This window comes from Rhinichthys klamathensis, unplaced genomic scaffold (assembly GCF_029890125.1).
Source record: "Rhinichthys klamathensis goyatoka isolate OS25496 unplaced genomic scaffold, OSU_Roscu_1.1 h1tg000102l_1, whole genome shotgun sequence".
NCBI lineage: Eukaryota > Metazoa > Chordata > Actinopteri > Cypriniformes > Leuciscidae > Rhinichthys > Rhinichthys klamathensis.
Genome location: NW_026606641.1, coordinates 107643 through 135450, shown reverse-complemented (window position 1 = coordinate 135450; position 27808 = coordinate 107643). Strand labels below are relative to the sequence as shown.

General features: G+C 37.8%; 1 protein-coding gene across 1 annotated transcript in view; it reads left to right on the top strand.

Moving 5' to 3' along the window:
• tcf25 (transcription factor 25 (basic helix-loop-helix)) overlaps positions 1-27808 on the top strand; it is a 283115-nt gene that overhangs the window by 192941 nt on the left and 62366 nt on the right. The window contains exons 9-11 of the mRNA XM_056253099.1: positions 4698-4791; positions 5124-5216; positions 5943-6048. Of these exons, the coding sequence (XP_056109074.1) occupies positions 4698-4791; positions 5124-5216; positions 5943-6048 (293 nt within the window). The remainder of the gene's footprint in view (positions 1-4697; positions 4792-5123; positions 5217-5942; positions 6049-27808) is intronic.

Genomic DNA, 27808 nt, shown 5'->3' with positions numbered 1-27808 from the left:
GTTTGTGTACATGCAAAATAAACAAACTTACCTATTAAGGTATGAATGCAGGGGTAAAAGTTCAATATTACCCAATGATGTTTAGTCTTTATTTTTTCAGCACAATGTCTAGGTTAATCTGGAATTGGTTTGAAAAGTGAATTATGCATAGGAAAAACCTTAAAGACATTGTTCTAAACATGAACTTTAAGCTATGCAAATGAACCTCATGCCAGAGATACGTTGGGATGCCAGATACTCTGACAGCATCAGCCAATCAAACGTTGATTCCGAAAGCCGCCAATTTGCAAATCCCTCCTTCTCAGGAGAGGTTAAAAAGGTTCCCTCTGAGACAAGAGTTGTTCTGGTTTTGGTTCAAGTTTGCAGTTCCAAGATGTTCTACGCTCTAAGTGCAACTCTATGGAGCTGTGAAGTTGCTCTCTCAAGACATTGAAGCTCTAAAGAGAGAAACAAAGAAGTTCAGCAAGAAGTGAATTTGGGGAGTTTGAAAACAGCAACGACCACAAGCTTAGCGCCCCCACTTTCAAGATCTTTGCACCAACTTCAGAATCTTCTCTTTAAGGATCCTTCATATGCGTGTTCCAGATTGCTCGGATCTTCTGCACCAATTTCAGAATCTTCTCTTCAGTGATCCTTCATCTGCATGTTCTAGATTATAAGTATCGTCTGCACAGACGTTAGAATCTTCAACTTCAAGGCTACTTCATCTGCATGTTCCAGAATAAGGACCTTCTCTGTGCTCCAGGAGTTTAACGTTCACAAGTACTTCGTGTTCAAGGCTGTGAAACGGATTCCAACTCCTTTCTTCCCACTGCAATGCACCCCAGCTGAGCAAGTGCAAGACGTCGCCTCTCAGACTCAGCATGTCTCAGTAAATATCACTTTACCAATCTCTTTCCAGAGACCTTGGCATTAGTGTAGTAAATGATTATCTAATTTACATTAGATTTTGCATAGCTGATGTCAGATAACAAATAATGTCTCGATTTGTAACTGCCATAGTACATCCAACTCATTCACTTGAATTTATCAATCTTTTTTGCACTTCCATTCAGTAGTTGTTAGTTGCTCGTGTCTATTCTTTTGTTAATAAAATCCTTTTATTACACTTGTCTTCCTTGTGTTGATAATACAGTAAGAGGCTCTAGAGGTTGACGATATCTCACAAATCCTTCAAATTGGTCAGATGACGAACTTCCTCCAATTTATATAATTCTAATTCAATCAACAATCTCCCAAAAATGAATATCCTTGGCTAATATAGGAAGGAATAATCTGACACTCTCACACTCACCTAAGTGACCAAAATACTAAGTATTAATATTAATATTTAAGACCACCACATTAATATTTAAATCACCACAACGTGAACTCGTCCACTTGTTAGTTCCAGTTCAATGCAGCAGCGGAGCTGAAAGAAATGGTACAACATTGCTTGTTCGGGCAGACAAATGTTTGGTAGTATGAAGCACCAAAACCATAGTGCACTACAAAATTCCTGTTCCTGTCTGGAATATAGATATTGAGAATGCCTGTTTCTCTGATCATAATCCAGTTATTTTCAATATTTCAGTTTCTAGTTCATCTTTAAATTGTAAGCCTCTAGGCTGGTATGTCCGTTCGATAAAACCTTCAACAGCCAGTGAGTTTTCAAATGCTTATACATTATTTTCAGTACTGCATACCCCAGGGTCCCTATCTTTTGGTCTGGGTTTAAATGATACAGTGCCAATGTTCAATTCCATCTGTAATGAAATTATGGACATGTGTGCTCCTTTTAAAATCATAAGTGCAAAATCCAAACCTCAGCCATGGCTTAATAATGACACCCGCTGCCTCTGACAAGTGTGGAGGAAAGCAGAGGCAATGGAAGAAAGATAAGTTGCAGGTGTCTTACGACATACTGAAGGATGCTATGATTAAATATCAGTAGGCTGCTAAAACTGTAAAGATAAAATATTTCTCTGATTTTTATTAAGAAAATTCCAAATAATCCTAAAGCGTTATTCAAGACAATAGACTCAGTTTTAAATCCTGTCATAACAGGCCTTGATATTACTCAGATAACATGTGAAAACTTTTTAGAGTATTTCATTAACACAGTTGATGCTCTTAGTACAGTTAGTATTATACCTTCAGGCCTCATTCTTGATTGTTACTCCACCCTCATTAGTACATCATTTAAGTGAGTTTAAACCAATTTTATCAACACAGTACAGAGTCAGCCCTTCTCAAAGTGTCAAACGACTTGTTTCTGGCTGTCGATTCAGGAAAGTGTGCAATTTTGGTTTTAATTGATTTGACTGCTGCATTTGATACTTTAGTTCACGCTATACTGTTGGAGCGTCTAAGAGAGTGGCTGATATTTGTAAAAAACATAATGTATATTATCATCTTTACTCCGATGATACTCAGCTTTATCTACCAATAAATAATTCAGCCCTGCAGTCTCTTTTTGATTGTTTTAATGATATTAAGGAGTGGATGTCAGCCAATTTTCTTCACTTGAATGAATCAAAGACTGAAGTGATGGTGTTTGGCCCTCCGAGTTCTACTAAACATATAATTAATCAATTAGGCCTTTTTAAATCGAAGGTACATAATCAAGCTAGGAGTCTTGGAGTTATTTTTGATACGGAGTTAAAGTTTGATAAGCATATACATTCAGTGGTTCGAGGTGGCTTCTTCCAATTAAGGAATATAGCGAAATTGAAACCTTTTTTGTCTTTTACTGATTTGGAAGTTATGCATGCTTTTATTACTTCCAGATTGGACTATTGTAATTCATTGTACTATGGTGTTTCTCATGCATCACTTTCACGTCTGCAGCTTGTTCAGAATGACCGCTTTTGACCGGGACTAGGAAGTATGAGAGTATAACACCTGTACTAGCATCCCTTCATTGGCTTCTAGTCAAATTTAGGATTAAGTATAATATGTTATTATTTGTTTTTAAGGGCTTAAATGGGATGGCACCAAGTTACATTAGTGAACTTCTTCAGCAACATACATCCTCTAGGCCTTTAAGATCTGTACAAAATTTCCAGTTAACCATTCCAAAGTCTAGACTACAATCAAAAGGAGACAGGGCCTTCTCTGTTGCAGCTCATTGTTTATGGAACAGTTTACCCCTCCATGTTAGATCTTGTGCCACCCTTGATGCATTTAAATCTCATTTAAAGACTCATCTCTTCTCTCTTGCATTTGATTGTAATTAAGATTTTGTAATTGTTTTATACTTTGTTTTATAATCTTAGATTATATGTGCTGGGCTGTATGTAAAGCACTTTGGCCAACGTGTGTTGTTTTTAAACATGCTATATAAATAAATGTGATTGATTGATTGAAAATGTCTGCTGCAGAACTGTCTGCGCCTAAAAGCAGCCACACGAAACAAGTGTTGGAAACGTAAGCGCCATATCAAATGCACATGCCTGCATTAATGCCTCTCGCGCTGTTTAATAAACACGAGAAACTTGATCTAGGGGAGAGAAAGGGGGAATATCCGTCAGCTCGCCTATTTAAACTCCTAGCTTATCTACAGCGCATGTCACCACATCCAATATTTCGTTACAGGATGGAGAAGTGCGTCTCTTGTGTCCACTCGGAGCACCATACAAATCACCTACGAGCTCCTCAGAGTCCAAGGCCGCTGTGGAGCATGCATCATCTGGTCCACAGAAGAAAGAATTGATTTACGAGCTTCCAGAGAGGAAATCAGATTTGAATAAACCGCCGGATTCACGAAGCACTCGTTTGTTGAACGCATATGATCCGGGAAGAGAGCAAGAGAGAGAGAAAGGGAAATTCCATTCGCTCACTCTCCATACACTTAGGCTCATCGCAGTCACACCAAGCGTCCAGCTCGTGCGGCGCCTCGGCAACCGCAGAACTGGGACAGTGGGGGTTGACGAACATCTTTCCTCGGAAAGGAAACAAGCCTAGAGCGCAACACATACAAACACAGAGACAACAATCAGATAGGCCGCCATTAAATGACGTGATGGTATAAGGTCTTCAGACATTCGTCACATCGAAGGTATTCCCATAGCGACGGCTATGCAGCATTGAGTGAACCTATGAAACAGAACCATGCTTTCTCTATCTTTTTCTACTACATACCTGTATTTAAACCTAAGATACGAGCAATAGTGGCCCCTAACTTTTGTTGAAATCTGAGAGCTTTCTGTTTCTCCATTGACTACCACTTTGATGCATTAAAAAGTTCATAAAGAGATCGTTAAACTAATCCATATGAATTGAGTGGTTTAGTCCAAATTTTCAGAGGAGACGCGATCGCTTTATATGATGAACAGATTGATTTTAGGCTTTTATTTACAAAATAGTACAATCCACTTTAATGCACTGCACTTCTGCCCCTCACAGCCTCGTTTTCATTCTTGTCAAAAATCTAATATGGCACTACCCTGACTAAGGTCTTTTATAAATGATTCTCATTACAAGTTTGGAAAGATGGACATCATAAGCGACTCAAACTCACTGCACTTGCAGAAATAGAGTTTGTGTGAAACCGGCTTTACTATGAACCAAGCTGCTCTGAGACACTGAAAATACACTGTTTTTCATGCTATAAATTGACGTTGAAATAAATTATTTTTGACATAAGCTAGAGATGTATGCTAATGTTTTTAAAATGGACAGATATATACAGCTTTTCGTTTTGTTCATCTCTGCAGAAAGGGCTTTATATAGTTTTGAGTGTTCATTCCACCCTGTGTTCAGCCTGACGTCTGGCATGTGTCGACTGGACTATCACAGACCAGAGAACAGGTGAGACCAAAGGCTGTGTGAAAAAGTTTAATCGAAGATTTAATGGTATTACCATTGTCATTGTTTTTTGGATGCTGTATTGTCATGGTTTTCTTTAAAGAACCTTAAGCCTAGTTCACACTACAGGATTTAAAGCCGATTTGCAAGTTAACGAGCTCGCCGACAGGTTGAACACCACAACGACTTCAAGACTCCAGAGCAAGTCATGTAGTCTAAACAGCACAGCGATCTGCCGACGTTTAAAGTTGGTAGTGTGAACTAGGCATTAGAGCACCATGAAGAGAAAGCATAACATTTGACTCAATCTCTCTCACTCTTTTCTGTATCCGCAGGGCTTTTTATTTGGTGCTGTTCAAGCATGTAATATTTCTGGAGAAGAGAGGTTGTCCCCGCACAGCCCTAGAGTACTGCAAACTGATTCTGAGGTATCAGACCACATTAGAATAATATGATTAACTTATCACATTCATAATACAAAATCCATTATCTAGAGTCCTAACACAATACCTATGTTAAATTGTACAGATGTTAAGTTGCAAAGTAAAGTATAAATCTGTTTATTTTACAGATATATTTTTTATCATGTTCAAAGTTTTATTTAAAAAAAAAAAAATATTCATTTTCAAATGATTAATTTCTGATATAATAAATATTTTGTATAGTAAATATACATTTAATTTCAGCAATTGTAATTAATGCATGTGTTTTTACTATCTTTAAATTGAATGGTGTGATATCTTATATCATCCATTGCTCGTCATTACCCAATTACCCAAAAAATCAATATTGTTGTAGAGTGTACTACTTATAATTAATTATAATCTCATAGTATTTCTTCATACACTCCTTATACTGAACCATGATACCACCATGTGTACCATAGTAATTCCAAGATATTTTGAAGTACCTTAGCATGTAAAGGCTAGTTCACACTGCCTCAATAAATATGGATGTGTATTAAAACAACAGCTGTTTCCCAACATTTTAAAATTAAAACAGCCAACTAGAATGTCTGAAAAGGTGCTGAGACTGTGGTAATACCATCTGACACCATCGCTGTACCATGGTATTGCCACATTCAGCCAGCCAGATGTTTTGTGTTAAACATTGACAGATCATTTTTTTTTTAGATTTGTTAATTATGCTTTCAGTCTGGATCCAGATAATGACCCTCTCTGCATGCTGCTGCTCTTTGACTTCCTGTGCCTGCGCTGTCGCGAGTACACCACCCTCATCCGTCTCTATGAGGAATGGGAGGTAAAGTACTCAACCTTACTCAAGTCAAGTCGATAGGTTTTTCATCAAGTCAGGGATGCAAACTTGTTTTGAATGCAGAATAGGTCATTTGTAGATCTGATGAGTTTTCAAAAATTGGTTGAGGGGTGGGGGTGCTTTTTACAGTACCAGTAATACCAACTTAATTCTGGACTTGCTCAAAGACGACTGCTTTTTTCGATCCTGTGCATATTTGTGTGTGCGCGCTCTGGTTTCTAATTACAAAGGCTTCTGTTTACCACATGTTTTTGCAGCATCGAGTTTTGTAGCCAATAACAGGAATGACTGTTGAAATCAATGGTCAGTCAGAGGTGTTTACTTTAGAATCCGCTCATTATCCTTTTAAAACACTTTATTAATTTTCGTTTAGCACAAGTTTACTGACTGAGTTCTACACACTCGCACATTCTCTTTATGACAAAGCATAGACACAATGTAAATTGGAGATTCATTGTGCAGTGTGTAGTTCGATTCATTAATTATAACAGGAGTTTTCCCATGAGTCAGCTCAGTAAGTTGTGCTATAAAGGGAGTGCTCTTTGCCTGCTTTCCGTATATAATCCATTCGCTCCTTGAAGAAAGGTGTTGTTTGACATGCTTCTAAGAGGATTAAAGTCCATGTATACTGCAGAGTTTCAGGAGTGACAAACATTTAATTACTGTCTCTAAGGTTACATATGACATTGGTATACACGTTTCTAACTTCAATAGCAAACTTCAAACTACAATTGTATCGTCATTTTAATCAATGTTTCATCAACAAATTGGCTGTATTAATAAATAAGAAGCAAATAGGCTAGTAGGGAATATAATCAGGACACGGAGGCGCCCGCGCGTGAACTGGAGCGTCTCATAAATGAACCGAAACTCAGCGTATAAGATAGGCTACTTGTCTCACATACCTGAGAAGTATAGAAAGCTTGAAATGTCTACTTTTAAACCAAATAATTAAAAACTAAAAGAACTTGTCTGCTCCCTGCTTATAGGCTAATTCATATGAAGTGTGCATTTCTCTCTATAGGCGCGTTCACTACTGCGAAGGTGGCGAGTCTGCATCTCAACTTTATCTCTGCAGCCACTGACATAGAAAACTATGTTGAACAGAACACTGCCAGGCTAAGACAATGCATGCACTGAGACAAAAATGTATTTGCCCACATATCTAAATGTAGCGGAGACAGTGAATAACCCCAATTTCAAAAAACGGTGGAGTGTTCCTTTAAACTGTGTTGAGCCTTTTATTCGTTCTTATTAGACACTGTAGATGAATACGTTTGCCTTGGTTGTATGTATAATTTTGTATTCAATAAAAAAAATGTCTTGATCAGATGATGAAGGCGTCTGTTCAGGGCATCACCTCATGACCGTCGACTGTGAGTGAAGTCACTTCCCAACACAAACACGCCCCATAGCATAACCCCACCCTCGACACTGATTGACAGGTTTCCGTGTAGGCATCGGAAATGCAAATACTAAGGGAATTGTGATTCCATTTGAGTTTTGGCTGGCTACATACGCGACACTGAGAAAGTGAAAAAGCAGACGTGGTAATTGAAATTGCTATTTAAATATGACAGGACCAAAACTCGTAAGATATGGGAAACACAGTTGCAAACGGACTTCGCTTTTCCATTTGAAATTTGGCAGTCAGTGTGCATTCGCTTAAACGAAAATGCAAATGGTAATGCGCTATTTGCAATTGCGTTTGGATTATGTCACATTTTATGCGTCCACAAATTGAAAACGCAATTGCAAATACAATTTGCAATTCCTTTTGAATAATGTCCGGAATATCATTCCATAAAAATGGTTTGATCTTTGGGCATTCCCAAAACACATGCCAGTGATCAGCCTCCCGAGTGCCTCCAGCATTTAGCACCACATGGGTCAAAATGTGCTTTTTGCTTCGGTGTTATAAAAAAACGAATAAGACATTTCCAATTAAACTCACGCCATGTATGAGAGTTTGTACATTTCCATTGAAACTCACATATATTTAACCAGTCATCTGTAGATATAGACACATTGCTTTCCTTTTCCCATTTTTCTTTAATGTAGCCTGTGGAGTGGGTATTTTTCACCAAGAAACCTTTGTAAAACTTAGAAATAACCCCCTTAACAGTAGCATTTTTATATGCAATCAAAATTGTTTTTAATATTTGGTCATTAAGGTCTGTTTTAGGTTTAATACTATGTTCAAAATAATTGCGTACTTGCAGGTATCGGAAAAAAATCCGAGTTTTCAAGATGGTATTCATTTTTCAGACCCTCAAAATCCCTTAATTTTCCATTTTCTGTGAGTGAATAGAAAGTTGTTATACCTTTGGAAATCCATGATTTAAAACGATTATCCGTCAAATTTGGCCTGAAGCCAGGGTCAAAAGCACACCATTGGATTATCTGTATTTGATCATTTAACTGATACTCTAGCCTTTTACTTTATTCCAAATTTTTTATTGGGTTTTGATCCACGGATTTTGAGTATCCTTTATAAGCTTGTCTAGGTTCGTACAGGCCAGTAATGCGTGAATCGGAGGGTCCTTCATGATTGAAAGTTCAATATCTTTCCACCTGGTTTGAAAATTTGGAGAACATAGGTTAATAAAGGGTCTAATTTGGGCCGCGTAGTAATATCCTTTAAAATAAGGTAACCCCATTCCCCCCTCCTCCTTCAAGAGCTGCAATGTTTTAAATTTAACCCTAGGTTTCTTCCCTTGCCAAATAAACCGGGAGATGATTTTATCTATTTCTGAAAACTCTTTTAAGGAGATTTCTACAGGAAGGGCTTGAAATAAAAAAAGATATCGTGGAATGATATTCATTTTCACGCAATCAATTCTATGACTCAGACTAAGAAAGGAAACATAGTTCCACCTTTTGATATCTTCTCTAATTTTTATCAAAAGTGGGCCATAGTTCATCTCTGCAAGCCGTGAAACATTATTTGGTAGGTTTATACCTAAATATTTCATTGAACGATTATCCCAGCTTAGCTGAAATTTGTCAGTAAGACATGTTGGAGGGGAGTAATTAAAAGCCAACAATTGAGTCTTTTGTACATTCAATTTATAACCAGAATAACTACCAAATTTTTGTATGAGGTTCATTAAATCAGTAAATGTATTAGAAGGGTCACTTAAATATATCAAGATATCATCTGCATATAGAGCTACCTTATGATCCTCCCCTTTTATATTAACTCCCCTGATACTTTCTGTCTGTCTCAGCCATTGTGCGAGGGGTTCGATATAGAGAGCAAAGAGTAAAGGGGAGATGGGGCACCCTTGTTGTGAGCCTTGGTGTAATGTAATAGTGTTTGAAAGATTGCCATTCATTTTTATTTGAGCTGATGGTTTGTCATAGAGTGTCCGTATGACATTAGAAAATTTTTAATGAAAGCCAAATCGTTCAAGAACTTTGTATAAGAAAGCCCAACTGACTGAGTCAAAGGCTTTTTCTGCTTCAAGGCTTGCCCTTTTGGTAAGCCTTGATGCATAAGGTCATGCAATGCAATGAGCGTTTAATATTATCCTGCGTCTGTCTTTGTAAAATAAAACCGGCTTGATCAGTATGTATGAGCTGGGGTAGTATTTTTTTCTAATCTTTTAGCAAAAATAGCCATAAATAACTTATAATCAACATTTAGCACCGAAATAGGTCTGTATGATCCACAGTCTGAAAGATCCTTTCCCTCTTCAGGAATAATAGAGATGACTGCTTCCCTCTAGGTGGGCGGCATCTTTGAATCTTTAAGAACAGTATTGCAGGCCCTAAGAAGGCTAGGTAACAGCTTAGTTCAAAATGCTTTAAACCAGGGGCGTCACTAGGCCCTTTTTAGGGGGGCTTCAGCCCCCCTAAACTTCTGCCTAGCCCCCCTAAAAATGTGCGATTAGGCTACACAAATTCGTGTTCGCTTCAGTCTTGTTATAATCAGATTCAGCGCGTTCTTCATCTTCAATCCGCAGCGGCGCCGAGCAGAGAGCACGTCAGAAACAGAGGACAGGGTGTGTGTGTGTGTGTGTGTCAGAGATGGGGACTCGAGTTTGAGACGAGTGCGACTTAAGTCCCACACACAGTGACTTCAGACTCGACTTGAGACTCGTCCTCGAAAGACTACAGACTCGACTCGGACACGAGCTGCGGGACTCGTGAACAATGTTTATTTTTAGGAAACGTCTGATGAGCTCGCTGTTGTTCCCCTCCCTCCGATACAGCCTGCCTACGTAACCACGTACTACGTGGCCTATTGCTGGCAGCGCGCGCGCGACCACACATGAGAGGAAAACAAACAAAAAGTTCGACTGCACCGGCAGTCGCTGTGCCATTCATCGTTAGCTTTGGGTTCAAAAACTTCAAACAAGACGCGCTCAAAAGAAGCGCTCAATGCAAAATATGCAGTATCACGATAAAAGATTCTGGCTCAACCACATCTAATTTTATCAGGCATCTGAAAACGCACCCTGATAGGTGAGTAAACATGTTTAGCTCAGCATTGACCATCTACCGTTAGCTTGCTTATTGCTTTAGCTACCTAACGTTACGGGAGGTTAACTCCGATTGTCTTTCTTATGAAATATGAATGAGCGTTTGTTTAATTGGCAAACTTGTGGTGGTCGATTAACGTAACGTTAATCATTTACGTGCCGCTGGCTGCCCGTTGTCTACAAACAGGTTACAGGATTATTGTTGTTTATGTAACGTTACAGTTTCATTTAGTTATAACGTTACACTGGTTTGAGAGTCTGGGATGTGTTGACTTACAGTATATAAGCTATGATTAGTTGCATAGGCAGTGCAGCCAGAAGAAGCCAGAAATGTTTTGTGGCCCATACCTAGTGTGTTAAGAGAAGAGAAGGTTAACCAGTCTGATCTCACCCTTTGGATTTTTTTTATTTCTAAACATTTTGTTCTTAACAAGTTACATGCCATAAGTTGGTCAGTTGCTTCACATTTACACTAAAGATTTTGAGCATTTGAATGTTTTGGAAGTGCACTGTAGTGTTAAAAATTTAATTTGGATGCAATAGTTTATTTGCATTTAGCTACACTGATGTTTTGCACTAATAGGAGTGTGTCAATTTTAGTGTTGTGAGTTATATCATTTTCTATATTTGGTCTTATGTCTTGGTATGTTCAAGCTACAAGGCAAAATAAAGAAATTAACTAAAGGTAAAGCATTCTTGGTGTTTTTGTCATGTTGCAATAGCCTGTTTATACTGATTAGGCCTATATACCAAAATCAAAGCTGATACTGTATGCTAATAGATAAAGGAGTCATAATAACATACCGTACCACTTTATTTTGATAGTCCACTTTATACATTCTACTAACTATAAGTAACTTTGCAGCTGCATGTCAACTAAATCTCATTAGAGTATTAGTAGGCTTAATATCTGCTAATTATATATTATAATTTCTAATTTTGTTGGTTCCCCAACAGATATTCTACTGACTATAAGTAACTTGGCAACTACAAGTCAACTTGTTCTCCAAATCCGAACCCACATCATAACCTGACAGTCTACTAATACTCTAATGAGAGTTAGTTGACATGTAGTTGAAAATGTACATGGTTAGTTGAATGTCTAAAGTGGACTATCGAAATAAAGTGTAACCTAACATATTACATGCTTTGAATTCCTTATATAAAGCTATGCAGTGTTCTAAGCAACCTGGATGGGTCGCTGTACGTGATGCAACACTTATAACCACAAGAGACTTGAGACTTGACTTGGACTCTAGCTCAGAGACTTGAGACTTGACTTGGATTCTAGCTCAGAGACTTGTGAGCATCTCTGGTGTGTGTGTGTTCATGTGTGTGTTCATCTGAGCCTCATTGGTCTGTCACTGCTCGTCAATGTCAGAATATTTGAGATGACCAATCAAATCAAAGTAGGCAGGCTTTATGTTCACAGACGCTGCTGAGATGTAAGTAGCTAAACTTAACATTTCATATTTTACTTTTTTAGGTCATAAATGTTAAACGAATGACAAAAAATAATCAGGCAAACTACGGTAATATAGTTTTGTCTAATTTCGCCATTTTGAACTGAAAATAGGCCTATGTAACGTGACTCATGTAATGTAATAATAATTAGTTTACAGAAACATTAACAAAGCCGTTTTCATCATGTTAGGCACAAGATTAATAATGAATGTGTACATATTGAGAATATAATACAAATTGTAGCCTTTAGTAAATTAAAAAAGCTCAGCTTTAGGAGGGGAAGAGAAAGGGATGAAGAGGCTGAGAAAAAAAGAAAGAGTGATGGAGATGAGAAGAGAGCAGGTATTGACAAATAATCTGCCCACTGACATGGTTTTAAAGCTATTTCTTATCCTTTTTTTTTGGTCTTCAAACGTCTTGAAATGCACATATCAGAGAAATAAAAAATTTGAACCCCCTACCAACCTCAAATTTAGGACCTCTGTGATTATAAAGCCCTGTCTACGGCCCTGTATTAGGCATTAGATCAATAATAAATGTGTAGCCTACATATTGTGAATGCATTTAATAAACTTAATTACCTTTAGTAGCTTTCAGTAAATAAACGCGTCTGAGAAAATGATTCATAGGCAAAATCAACCTATCAGTTGACCCTATGTTTACTTTCTTCACTGACAGACAAAAATATAAAGCCTATATCAGTCAAAGCTCAGCTGGGCAAGATAAAAACAAAGAGAAAAAGAGTGTGATGCTGATGAGAAGAGAAAAATAATCAGCTGCCCACTATCCAAGTTTTTTGGCCTTCAGAACATCTTAAAATCCACATATGTAGATCAGAGAAATCAAAATTTTCTCGGGGAGACCCCGAACCCCCCTATTTGCCCTACCTCACATTTGGGACCACAGTTATTATAAAACCGTGCCTTTGCATCGTAATGAAAATGGTTAATAGTGATCTTTAGATCCTAAACTAAAGTGTTACCTTTTTTATATATTTTTTAAAATCATATTGGGGGCTTAGCCCCCCTAAAATGAAAATCCTAGTGACGCCCCTGCTTTAAACCAATCTGAAGGGAAGCCATCTGGGCCAGGTTTGGGGGCTTTGCTTTCAACCTGGAGATGGCGCCATTTAGTTGTATTTCAGTTATTGCAGCAGTCAAAATTGTATTGTTCTTCTGGGACAGTTGGTAAATTAAGAGATTTAAGAAAGGCTTCAATTTGTTGTTCATTCTCTAACGGCGGTTGTGAGTACAGAATTTTGTAGTATTTCTCAAATGAATTTTGTAGCTGCTCTTGTTTATACTGTAAAATATTGAAAGCTGGATGCTTTATTTTGTATATGGTATTATCTGCTCTTTGTTTTTGTAAACTCCTTGCGAGAATTTTAGCCGATCTAGGTCCGGATTCATAGTGTTTTTGTTCAGCAAAAATCATCTTTTTTTCTATTTCTTGGGTATATAATAAGTCAATTTCATTTCTGATTTTCTTAATTTTGGTCAGCAAATTAGAGGTTGGTGCCCTTTTGTGTTGCACTTCAAGGTTTTTTAATTCTTTGTTAAGATCTGTAAGTCTTAATTGTTTGTTTTTTCTATTGTAAGCACACCAAGATATAATTTTCCCGCGAATAACTGCTTTTAAGGCATCCCACACTATTAACGCATCAACCTCTCCCTTATCGTTTTCCTCCAGAAACTGTTTTATTTCCTTTCTCATCTGAGCCACAAATTGTGGATTATTTAAAGCACTTGTGTTCAATCTCCACAATGTTTTACGTGGATTATCACTGATATGGACCCCACAAGAAACAGATGCATGATCAGACAGGTCCGTAGAGCCAATATCATAAAAACTTATTTTGGAGCGATCTCTCTTAAACACAAAAAAGTAATCTATTCTAGAATATGTGTTATGGGGGAATGAATAAAAAGTGTAGTCACGTCTTAGTGGATAGTATGCCCAATTCCACCATGAGATTTGTAACTTTCTTATGTAATGATGTAGTAGGTACTTTTTTGGATGCATCTAATTCAGGGTTGAGGCGAAGGTTCCAGCCACCCCCGCAAATTACAAGTCCTGTTGCTTTCACCATTAAATCAAACGTGTTCCTATACAGACCAAAACTGCTTCCAGGATGAACATATACATTACATATTGTGATTATTGCATTATTTATCTTTCCAGTAACCATTATATATCTCCCTTCCTTATCATATCCGATATGTACTCAAAAGGTATTTTTTGTGAGATTAATATTACCCCTCTTCTTTGACCAGATTTATAGGATGAATAATAAGCCCTTGTGTATCCCAATCTTCTCATTTTTTCATGTTCTGTTAAAGAAAGATGTGTCTCTTGTAAGAGGACAATCTGACCATTTTCCCGTTTCATTTTTGATAAAATTTGACTTCTCTTAACTGGGTTTAAAATGCCCTTCACATTAACCCTCTGGGGTCGGCTATCGCGCCGGCGCGACGAGCTCACTTTTTTCCTTATCAGTGCAAAAGAGACTCAAATTACTCTGTTGATTTTGATTTTACATATAAGTGTTGTACATCATTAGATCCTGTTAAGTGTCTATTTTTTTGTGGATACTCACAAGAAAAACAAAGTGTTCTGCTTTTTGTCAAATAAAGAAAAATAAACATGATGCGAATTTTGCGTTCTCTCCGTCAGTGAAGGTTATTCACTTAACTCAACCGAAAATTAACTAAGTAAATACTTGTCACACAGGCACAAAAGATTTTTCGTTATGAAGCTGAAATTCTCTTCTTTTAAATAAAGTAATTTATATAAAAAACAAATATTCTCAGTTTATGTAATCTGTATGAAAAGAGAGAGATGTCAGTCTTTTCCCTTTCAGCTAATTATAGCGCATGACATGTTAATGTACCACGCCCACTGAGAGCGCGCGCTATTCAAACGCAAATGTTGAGGCAAGCCACGCAAACGCCCACATCAGCTGGATAAAACATCCAAAAAGTTACCTCAGAAGTGCTGGTATAGTTTCATTTCGAGGAGCACGGATCCAGCTGATGAAGTAAGTTTATTCTTAAGTGCTTTGTTCTAATTGCGTTATTGAATAGTGTCTGTAAACTGCACAAAGACTGTTTAAATATGAATTGCGTGTCTGTGTGAATGAACGAATGGCACAGACGCGCGCGCGATGTTGTTTACAGATGTACATCGCATCTGTGCGTTCATTCACTCTCGCTCCTACATTAGTAAACGTTATTTTTACATGAACACATCCAAATTATATTGCTATAGCCTACTGAGATTTGTTCTAATCGCGATATAGAATAGTGTCCGCAATGACAACATTTCGTTGACTAGTTTTGGATAGATTATAAAGTTTTTACTCTAAAATAGACATCAAATAAGCTTTTGTTAGACAGTTTCTGCTCATATGTTAAATATATAGTATGTTTTGTCAAAAATAAACTAATCAACTGTTATAGTGTTTGTTCCAATGCAAGCTAGGCTATATCCAAAATAATGAATCCTTAACTTTGAAACATGTATGATAAAATGTATTGGCCTACTTTAAAAAATAATACTTTATAAGAGATTTATGGAAAAAGACAATTTTCTTTTCAAGATGTTTCCAACTCTAACTTTGAACCAATTCTATAGAATGGCCCATATAACCTATTTGAACAGGATTTATTTCCAGGTATGACTAAAAATGTGCTTTTGACTCTCATTTATATTTTGATTATTTATATATATATATATATATATATATATATATATATATATATATATATATATATATATATATATATATATATATATATATATATGTGTGTGTGTGTGTGTGTGTGTGTGTCAGGGTTTCCGTTGTCCGGTAATTACCGGACATTGGCCGGGAAAAAAATGAAATGTCCGACAAAATTAAATCTCTCCGGTCAAATTGTCCGATTAAAATTGCGTAATAATCCCACCCCCCTAACGCAATATGAATTTGAGAATAAGCCTAAAATGTATAAAGCAAAAATACACCGACCTTTGGCTATGTTATAAAGGAACAGGCTCTACCGTTTGAAAGTTATTAAACAACATCGCATGCTGCATTTCAAATAAAGCGCACGCCTAAAACGGCTGTAATATAGACCTAAACAACGAATGATTGAGTGAGACGTTTCAAATATGGCCAGGCCCAGGCAGGCTAGCCTTAAAGGAACACTCCACCATTTTTTTTTAAAATTGGGGTTATTCACGGTCTCCCCTACATTTAGATAGGTGGGCAAATGCATGTTTGGAAGCACAGGCGAAGCACTGCTTCTTGGGCGCAGAGATATCACGCAACACCTGAAATAAAGCTTGCCACAAATAACCGGTGAAAGTAATGATTATGCATGAAACATTTGAATTATTGATAAAGTTGATACATTGATAAAGTTGACGATGCAGACTCGCCATCTTCGCAGTAGTGAACGCGCCTATAGAGAGAAGTGTGCACGCGCCGGCGCCTCCATTATATTGTCCACTATATTTGCTTCTTATTTATTAATCCAGGCAAATTTGTTGATGAAACATTGATTAAAATTAAGATACAATTTATACAAAACGAAATTTTCAAGCAAAAATAATATTCGAAGATCGCTGGGTTGATTATTATTCGAAAATCGCACCCCTCCACCACGTGCACGCACACATGCATTAGGCTACACACCAGAGCATGTGAGCAAAGCGGAGCGGTGTGACGCTTATTATAAGTTAAAAAACTTAAACATACGTTTCATATTTATAAATAATATAATGTTATTATTTTTTTATTTCATCTATGTTGATTATATGAAAAGGGAACCGCATGAGATGAGTAAGATAGGATCATAAGATGACCAATAGGCCTATATCGGAAAGGGTCAGATTTTGACCACTTATTTAGTTTTGTTTTGTAGAAAGCCTTTCTTTAAAGTTTATTTCGTTTTGTATAAATTGTATCTTCATTTTAATCAATGTTTCATCAACAAATTTGCCTGGATTAATAAATAAGAAGCAAATAGTGGACAATATAATCAGGACACGGAGGCGCCGGCGCGTGCACACTTCATTTAAAGTGTGCATTTCTATCTCTAGGCGCGTTCACTACTGCGAAGATGGCGAGTCTGCATCGTCAACTTTTTATCAATTTATCAACAATTCAAATGTTTCATGCATAATCATTACTTTCGCCGGTTCTTTGTGGCAAGCTTTATTTCAGGTGTTGCGTGATATCTCTGCGCCCAAGTAGCAGTGCTTCGCCTGTGTAGAGTCTCTGCAACGGCGATAGATTGAAACGCGCGTCCGAGTGAAGATTGCGCGATTCGCGCAGCGCGTCGTCCATGCAACTGATAGCAGCGGACACGAGCGCTCTGCTTGATTTCAAAAACAACTGATTTCAGCGCTAGATCTCTTATTTAATAGCGAACTAAATGAATGATAGCTAGTTAACTGGAGATGTTTTATTTATTTGTATTAGGTACATCCGTGCCTCAATGTTTCAAAAAGTGAATGTGTGTGAAACCATAGTAAAAAACAATTGGTGTTGATTGACGCCAATCGGACGTTCATGTTTTTTTCCGTCTATTTGAAAGATAGGCTAATAATAACATGTTGCATTCTATACGGCCTGATTATGTCATTTTTTAAGTTACATAGCCTGCCTCCAGTTTTCCTCAACTTGACTAATTAAGAGGCGATATTTGACCGGCATATCATCAAAATGTCCGTTAAACGAAACCTCTGCCGGTCACTTTGACCGGCACCATTTTTTTCTAGCGGAAACTCTGGTGTGTGTGTATATATATGTATATATATTGTCCTTGCATTCTTTCTTGTGTGACACACCTGAATGAAAGGCTCATTATTATGCGGGTCATTGTCTTCTCAGGTGAGAACCACCTAATTATTCATGAGGGGGTTGGGCCGTTCACGCCTCCACGCATATTGCCTTTCCAAACAAAAAAATGTTTTTTACAATTTAAAATAATCTATTGTTTTATGTGAATGATTAGGCAGGATGATTTTCAGATCATTTTGAAGCAAAATCTCTAGGCGACAACATCCATTAGTCAAAAGTCTTGTGGACACATTTAGTATGTGTTTTGTGGCCTTATTTCATAAACTTTAATTTTTAGTTTTTTCAATAACCATGCATAAACAATATTCTCTCAAAAATACAAACATGTACATACATGTTGCTCACATATTATGGTAGCCCTGTTTGTGCTAAATAGAGTGTAATTTCACCTGTGCCATTAATATGTTTATAAGCAACTGAAAAAAGCACAAATGTCAGGGCATGTCAAAACATCTCAAGGACCCCAAAAACACCTTAGACCCCAGAGGGTTAAGTGATACCATCTTAACGTCCTGTATATTCATACTTTTCTTTCTGGTGACCCTGTATAAGGCCTCCCCCATGCACCATGTCCAGTTTTATAAACCTTATGCACCAACAAAATCTCTCCCATAGAACATGTATTAAACAATAATGAACAAAGTAAACCTTTCTGACGACCCCAATGACAACATTATCATGATGAAACCAAAATAAAACGCGTGTTTCCAAGGTTGAGGCTCGTATCAAGAGAGCCCTGCAAGGCCGTCCCAATAGGGAGACGTTCCACCTCGTTGCGGAGATCGTGCCCTATATATTGTCCACACACTAGCAAGATTTTGTGTTGAAAAAAACAAAAGCATACTCAAAATTTGGTTGTCCCGACCCTTATAATTATATAATACAATATACAATTATATATATAATATAATTATTAACTCTAGTAAAAGTTATCCGACTTTGTGAGGTGACCTTGAAGCATCAGTCCTCAATAGTAGGTAGTCTTCTGAATCCCTGGAGCTTTTCCTTGAATCGTGCATGATGTCTTTTCTGCACTCTAAAAACTGCTGCAGGGTTAAAAAATAACCCAACCTTAACCACACCGCTGGGTCACTATTGGACAGAACACGCGCTGGGTTGGTTTGACCCAAGTGCTGGGTTTTACCATTTAACCCATATTGCTGGGCCGTTCATTTAACCCAACCAGTGGGTGAAATTAACCCTCTTGCTGGGTTAAATCTTACTCATGTGCTGGGTTATTTCCTGTCTCATTGCCTTATTAAAATTAGTAACAAATATTTGTTATATTACGAATGTAAAATAATTATTGTCTCTGTAATACAAAAAAACAGAGAGGCCACTGTATATTTGAGTTCAATCTCATTTAATTGTTCTTTTTTTACATTTTTAATACATTTCTTTAATACTTTTTTGTATACAATTATTACAATTATACAATGTATACTCATTCCAAGGTAATACAAACATAACGGTTCATTAAGTAAGTATTTAACATGAAAAACAAAATAACAAAGAAACAAGAAACAATATCTTTGAAACAAAGATCAACAGCCTCCAGCAAAGACTCGGTCTCAATGGCGTGGCCTGGAACAATGGGAACGATTTGACATGTCCCCCTTCTCTCATCCCTGAGGCACAGAATGTGCAGCAATGCTCCAGTCATCTCATTTTGTAAATATTCAACCATGTTGGTCCCCACCTGTTGATTACACACAATCACTTAGTGTTGCAATGTAACTGACAAGCTAAACTTTTTTTGTGGAAGTATTCATTTACCAAATATTTCATTTACCAAAATATGACCAAATTTGAAAAACAAAGAAAGTGTCTTTTTACATTCAGTAAATATTAGTGTAATGTTGATAGTGTCTACTTTAACATTAAAACTCACAAATCCACAAAGCTGCTCGTTAATCTCCTGACTGGCAGCGCTGATGATCGGCTCGCTTAGATAATGTTACACAATAAAATGAAAGAAGACATGCATGGTAGGGTATCATGTAAGTAATTTTTTTTTAAATATTGACGATCATTATTAAGATTTAAGTAAACGGGTATAATTTTCTTCTCAAAACATGACGAGTCACGCAGGTACTGTGCTCCTCTGCCAGTCTTGTAGTCTGAATATAAACACTTATTATAGGTGTGTGCAGTGATTCAGGATAAGACAAAAACACAATTTGGAAAATGGATTCATGATGTACTCGCTCATAATATACATTTAATATTTTTTGTAAATTTTAACACAAAAAAGTTATGGACTGCAGTTTTAAAAATTAACAAAAATCTATATATGCCTCCACGCATATTGCCTTTCCAAACAAAAAAATGTTTTTTACAATTTAAAACAATCTATTGTTTTATGTGAATGATTAGGCAGGATGATTTTCAGATCATTTTGAAGCAAACACTCTAGGCGACAACATCCATTAGTCAAAAGTCTTGTGGAAACATATTTAGTATGTGTTTTGTGGCCTTATTTCATAAACTTTAATTTTTAGTTTTTTCAATAACCATGCATAAACAATATTCTCTCAAAAATACAAACATGTACATACATGTTGCTCACATATTATGGTAGCCCTGTTTGTGCTAAATAGAGTGTAATTTCACCTGTGCCATTAATATCTTTATAAGCAACTGAAAAAAGCACAAATGTCAGGGCATGTCAAAACATCTCAAGGACCCCAAAAACACCTTAGACCCCAGAGGGTTAAGTGATACCATCTTAACGTCCTGTATATTCATACTTTTCTTTCTGGTGACCCTGTATAAGGCCTCCCCCATGCACCATGTCCAGTTTTATAAACCTTATGCACCAACAAAATCTCTCCCATAGAACATGTATTAAACAATAATGAACAAAGTAAACCTTTCTGACGACCCCAATGACAACATTATCATGATGAAACCAAAATAAAACGCGTGTTTCCAAGGTTGAGGCTCGTATCAAGAGAGCCCTGCAAGGCCGTCCCAATAGGGAGACGTTCCACCTCGTTGCGGAGATCGTGCCCTATATATTGTCCATACACTAGCAAGATTTTGTGTTGAAAAAAACAAAAAGCATACTCAAAATTTGGTTGTCCCGACCCTTATAATTATATAATACAATATACAATTATATATATAATATAATTATTAACTCTAGTAAAAGTTATCCGACTTTGTGAGGTGACCTTGAAGCATCAGTCCTCAATAGTAGGTAGTCTTCTGAATCCCTGGAGCTTTTCCTTGAATCGTGCATGATGGCTTTTCTGCACTCTAAAAACTGCTGCAGGGTTAAAAAATAACCCAACCTTAACCACACCGCTGGGTCACTATTGGACAGAACACGCGCTGGGTTGGTTTGACCCAAGTGCTGGGTTTTACCATTTAACCCATATTGCTGGGCCGTTCATTTAACCAAACCAGTGGGTGAAATTAACCCTCTTGCTGGGTTAAATCTTACTCATGTGCTGGGTTATTTCCGGTCTCATTGCCTTATTAAAATTAGTTACAAATATTTGTTATATTACGAATGTAAAATAATTATTGTCTCTGTAATACAATAAACCAGAGAGGCCACTGTATATTTGAGTTCAATCTCATTTAATTGTTCTTTTTTTACATTTTTAATACATTTCTTTAATACTTTTTTGTATACAATTATTACAATTATACAATGTATACTCATTCTAAGGTAATACAAACATAACGGTTCATTAAGTAAGTATTTAACATGAAAAACAAAATAACAAAGAAACAAGAAACTATCTTTGAAACAAAGATCAACAGCCTCCAGCAAAGACTCGGTCTCGATGGCGTGGCCTGGAACAATGGGAACGATTTGACATGTCCCCCTTCTCTCATCCCTGGGGCACAGAATGTGCAGCAATGCTCCAGTCATCTCATTTTGTAAATATTCAACCATGTTGGTCCCCACCTGTTGATTACACACAATCACTTAGTGTTGCAATGTAACTGACATGCTAAACTTTTTTTGTGGAAGTATTCATTTACCAAATATTTCATTTACCAAAATATGACCAAATTTGAAAAACAAAGAAAATGTCTTTTTACATTCAGTAAATATTAGTGTAATGTTGATAGTGTCTACTTTAACATTAAAACTCACAAATCCACAAAGCTGCTCGTTAATCTCCTGACTGGCAGCGCTGATGATCGCCTCGCTTAGATAATGTTACACAATAAAATGAAAGAAGACATGCATGGTAGGGTATCATGTAAGTAAATTTTTTTTAAATATTGACGATCATTATTAAGATTTAAGTAAACGGGTATAATTTTCTTCTCAAAACATGACGAGTCACGCAGGTACTGTGCTCCTCTGCCAGTCTTGTAGTCTGAATATAAACACTTATTATAGGTGTGTGCAGTGATTCAGGATAAGACAAAAACACAATTTGGAAAATGGATTCATGATGTACTCGCTCATAATATACATTTAATATTTTTTGTAAATTTTAACACAAAAAAGTTATGGACTGCAGTTTTAAAAATTAACAAAAATCTATAAAAAGAAAAAAAAAGAAGCAATTTTATGTTTCAAACAGAGATGGCAGCAGAGAGGATTGCAGCTTTAAATATTCTAACCCTAAATTACTTTCATTATCAAGCATATCAAACAGTGCAAACGTCTACCCTTATTAAAGTAGAAACACTAGTCAAGTCAAAGTTTATTTATAGAGCACTTTTAAAAACAGCAAGTGCTTGACAAAGTGCTGTACATTTATATCCTATATCACTGCTACAAACAATCAATGACACAAAAAATAAAAACAATAAAACAAAAGCAATAAAACAACTCTCACATAGCGTCAAATGCCAAACTGTAATAATAAGTTTTAAGACTAGATTTAAAAGCAGCAAGTGTCTGAGCCTGTCTGATATACAAGGGCAAATTGTTCCAAAGCTTTGGTCCAGCTACTGCAAATGCTCTTTCGCCCCTGCTCTTCAGCTTAACCCGAGGGACAACTAAAAGCAAATGGTCAGCAGACCTAAGCGCTCTTGGCGGCGCATACTGCTTGATCAGTTCAGACAGATACTTCGGTGCAAGACCATTAAGAGATTTGAAAACAAACATCAAAATCTTAAAATTAATCCTAAAATGGACAGGCAACCAGTGAAGAGAGGAGAGAATAGGGGTAAGGTGTTCCCGCTTTCGCGTACCCGTCAACAGGCGTGCTGCTGCATTCTGGACCCTCTGCAATCTGGAGAGAGAGGCCTGACTAATGCCTACATAGAGACCGTTACAATAGTCCAGACGCGATGAGATAAAAATATGAAGCAGTCTATAAAAGACAGGAAAGATTTAACCTTGGTGAGTTGTCTCAATTGGAAAAAACTAGACTTAACTACTAAGTTAATCTGTTTATCCAATTTAAAATCACAGTCCATAATCACACCCAAATTCTTAACATATGCTTTCACTAGTGGATTCAATTCCCCAAGATCCACCTGTAAGGATTCATAAGTGCCACCCGGCGTGAACAACATGACTTCTGTTTTACTTTCATTAAAACTTAGGAAATTCAGTGCCATCCAGGCCTTAATTTCCTCAAGACACTGTAATAGAGGCCCTAACGTATGAGTGTCTCTCCTTTTCAAAGGCAGATAGATTTGCGTGTCATCTGCATAACAATGAAAAGAGATACCAAACTTCCTGAAAATATGTCCCAGAGGGAGCAAATACAAGGCGAACAAAATAGGCCCCAAAATGGAGCCCTGGGGGACCCCACACGTAAAAGAAGCCGTTGAGGAGGCAAATTCTCCAAGGCGAACTGAGATAGTTCTTTCAGACAAATATGATTTAAACCATGTCAACGCAGTACCCTCAATACCAACACATTTTTCTAAGCGTGTAACCAAGATCTTATGGTCTATTGTATCAAATGCAGCGGACAGATCCAGTAAAATTAGAATCGCACAGTTCCCCGAGTCAGTAGTAAGTAACAAATCGTTTGAAACCTTCAACAGTGCAGTTTCTGTACTTCGCAGGGACTTAAAGCCAGACTGAAACACTTCATGGATACCATGTAGATCTAGGAATGCATTCAATTGTCCAAATACAACCTTCTCCAGTAATTTAGACAGAAACGAAAGTTTCGAGATAGGTCTAAAATTAGCAAAGACTGTGGGATCCAGGTTAGCTTTCTTGATTACTGGTTCCACTGATGCATGTTTAAAAGACTTAGGTACAACTCCCGAGGCCAGGCTGCTATTAATAATCGCAAGTACAGAAGGACCAATAGCATCAAGTGAGTCTTTTAGAAGACGTGGAGGAACAATATCCATGCAACATGAGGATAATTTTGTTTCAACAAAAAACTCCCTCAGAGAGACAAGAGACACCGGCACAAACTGATCAAAAACAGCAGTGCGCTCAGAGGAAACGGATAAAAAAGTCAAAGGGGGGGGGGGGGGGATATATTAGATCTGATAGCCTCAATCTTATCAATAAAAAAGTGTATAAAATGTTCACACAACTCGGCAGAAGGCTCTAAACAAGTACCTTGGGGAGTGTTCAGAATAGCATTAATAGTACTGAACAGCACAGCTGGCTTATGGGAATTGTTACAGATAACATTAGAGAGATACTTTGATTTCTCTAATCTAACAGTTTTCTGATATTTAGACCAATTGTACAGTAAAATATCAAATGAGATCTGTAATTTATCCTTCCAGCGGCGTTCCGCCCTTCTGCACTCCAGCCTTATAGCCCGGGTTGTAACATTCAGCCACGGTTGAACTCTAATTTTTTCACGAATCGTCCTGAAAGGGGCAACTGTATTCAAAATATTTTGGCAAGTTAAAAAGTACGATGTAGTTAGTTCTTCGGTATTAAGCCCACATACGGGCATTGAATAATCAACTTAATTTGCATTAAAAGCTTCAGAAAATAATTGAGCAGTTGAAGGGTTAATCGCCCGACAGCGACGTTGTGGAACAGTCACTTTGGAATCACGAGAAATACATATCTCAAATAAAACAGGCAAATGATCAGAAAACGTGGCATCACAGACTTCAATGTTACTAATAGGCAAGCCATATGTCAAAACCAAATCCAGCGTGTGACCACATGTATGTGTGGGACTAACGACAAACTGGGTTAAGTTAAAGGACTCCGCAAGATTTAAAAAAGCTTTTGCCAAAGGCCTGGCGGGACAGCACACATGAATATTAAAATCCCCCACAATTAAAACCCGGTCATATTTAGTCATGATTCCGGCTAAAAAATCAGAAAAATCATCAATAAAGTCCTTGTTATATTTGGGTGGACGATAAACAACAGTGCATAACACAGGATAACTCAGACTTAATTCAAAAACACTCAGTTCAAAACTGGAGTAGGAGGAAGATGGCAGACGCCTACAGTTTAAATGCTTTTTAAAAACAGTTGCTACTCCGCCTCCTCTTCCCGTGAGCCGTGGAGAGTTAAAATAGGTACAGTTCAGAGGTAAAACTTCAGAAAAAACACTTGACTCACCAGCACCGATCCAGGTCTCAGTGAAACACAACATGTCCAAGTCCTTGGATGTAAAAAAATCATTCAAAATGAAGGATTTGTTAGCTAGTGATCTAGCATTCACCAAGGCTAGCCTCACTGGAGTTGAGTCTTTCAATGACTGCGATTCACGGGCCAAAGACCGATGGAGAGTTGCGTCCACACCTCTTTTAAAACGGGATGCCTGATCAATTCTGACCGGAGGCTCTTTATCCACATCCACACCAGTCGCAGGTACCAACCACCTGTACACGGGATCCCCAGACCGTCGAAGCGCGTACCGACGGCAATCCACGCCAAGATCTCCAAAAATCCAGCGAGGATCGGCATTCGGGAACAGTGTCATCAAAGATTTTATTTTTACTAACAGACCACCTCGTTTGCCACGGCGTCTGAACCGCTTCTTCCTCTTGAGACAGCATGGAGTTCGGCAGAGATAGGCAGGTAATCCACAGAGGAACGGTGGAGGGGGTGAATTGTTTGTTCCACCCCCGTTCACAATATAGATCGGCGTATTATCCAAAGCCGATCTAATGCTAAAAAGTGTTTGGCGTTCGTACACTAATAGAGAGTTTGTAATATTTAAAAAAGTAAATAAAAACAAGACAAACATCCATACAACCGGGAGCAGCAGACGGCTAGCCACACACACTGGCGCCATCATTCCATATACTAAAGCAAAACTTACAAGGTTGCATGTCAATAAAGGACCTCTGGGCCTCTTCTGTGGTGGGTCTGAAGACCTCTCCTCTCCTGATGGATGGGGGAAGCAGAGTTAGCAGGGCCTTCAAAGCTGTCTCCCCTTTAGCAGCTAAACAATTTGACCATAATACATAAAGTTGCATTAACATTTAAATAGTATGCTGTATATAACAATCCATATTTCTAAAGTAACATTTCTGACTTTTCTGCCCTGGTGTTTAAGATGGCGCTGTTGTGAATATAGCAAAAAAGATTATTTGGCCTCAAAAATTCTTCGCGCACATTTGGCCCATGACCACTGTCTTAATACTAAATTAGTCTTAGTCTTAACAAATTTAAATGGGTTTTCAGGGCGGGAAAATGCTTAACTTAATATGATATCGATTTATTTCTCCTTTGCTCAGTCGCTGTTTGTAAAGATTGCACATCATACATTTACCAACAAAAAAAAAACAAAAAAACTATCAAGCTCTTAAAAGCATTTTTTTTGCAAAAATGATCCTGGTTCCGACAGAGACATTACAGAAGACACACACAGACTGTGCTGGAACTTACCCAAGTCGCTTCTTCTGTCGAGTATTTCTTAAATATGCCTGCAGACTTTCCACACACAACTCACGACACGAGACTAATTTCCCGCAGTTTTTACGTGCGAGCCCTGTGAGGGACTAAAACATACGGCGCTCGTACGGTTTCATTCAAAACACTTTCCTCACTTTTAAATACGCAACGTCCACAATGAATACGATAATTAGGCTACGTGACGAATTTACCATTTAAACTGCATATTTCATAAAGGCTGCTGATATAGCTGGTTTACAACTAAGGATTTGACGATGCTGCATTTTGTAAAAAAATCTAACCGGCTAGCTGTTACTATTTAATGTTTTACAGAATAAATACATTACTCCTCTCACTTCCATATCAAAGACTGTATGCTGAACAGTGAAATTAGCTTGCTGTTACCACAGCTTGTTAAGTATTCATATTAACTTAACATAAAACACTGCCCGCTCCGAGTGACGTCCTCCTCGAGTCAGAAGTGAAGAATCCAGAAAGTTCCGCAAAGAATAAACCAGTTGCTGGGTCAAAATAACCCAACCAGCTGTTTATTTGTGAATTACCCACTTACAACTCATTTGACCCAGCATGAGCAAACCAATAATGTGTTTACAGTGCCCCAAACAACCCAGCACAATCAACCCAACAATTTGTTTACAGAAACAACCCAGCATTTTTTTGAGTGTGTGTATTGTCCCCTGTTGCACCGAGCTCTTGGTTGCCGCTCCGCACATGTCGTCGTCTTCTCACCGTCTGCCACGAAGACAAGAGTTGAATCTCCTCATGATCCGTGACTGCTGTGGACGGTACGACGGCGACAGGGAACCCGCGAGCTGCCATATCTCTCGTCGCTTCTGCTGCGTCCTGGTAGAGACGGGTGCCATCATCATAAAACACCCGCATCTTCGCTGGATATGGGGTCTGAAATTTTTCATTTTTCAGTATTTTTTTGGCACCCACGTACTCGTTGCGTTTTTTAAGCACTTCAACTGGAAAGTCATGGTCAACAAAGAAACGCATTTCATCACAGAATACTTCTTTTTTCTGCCATGCTTTCCAGATAACCTCCTCTTTTGTACGGTAGCTCCCAAACTTTACCACGATAGAGCGGGGCTTCCCCTGCGCACTGTCCAGCTTTTGAGTCAGTGCTCGATGTGCTCGTTCAATTCCCAGATCCCGGTC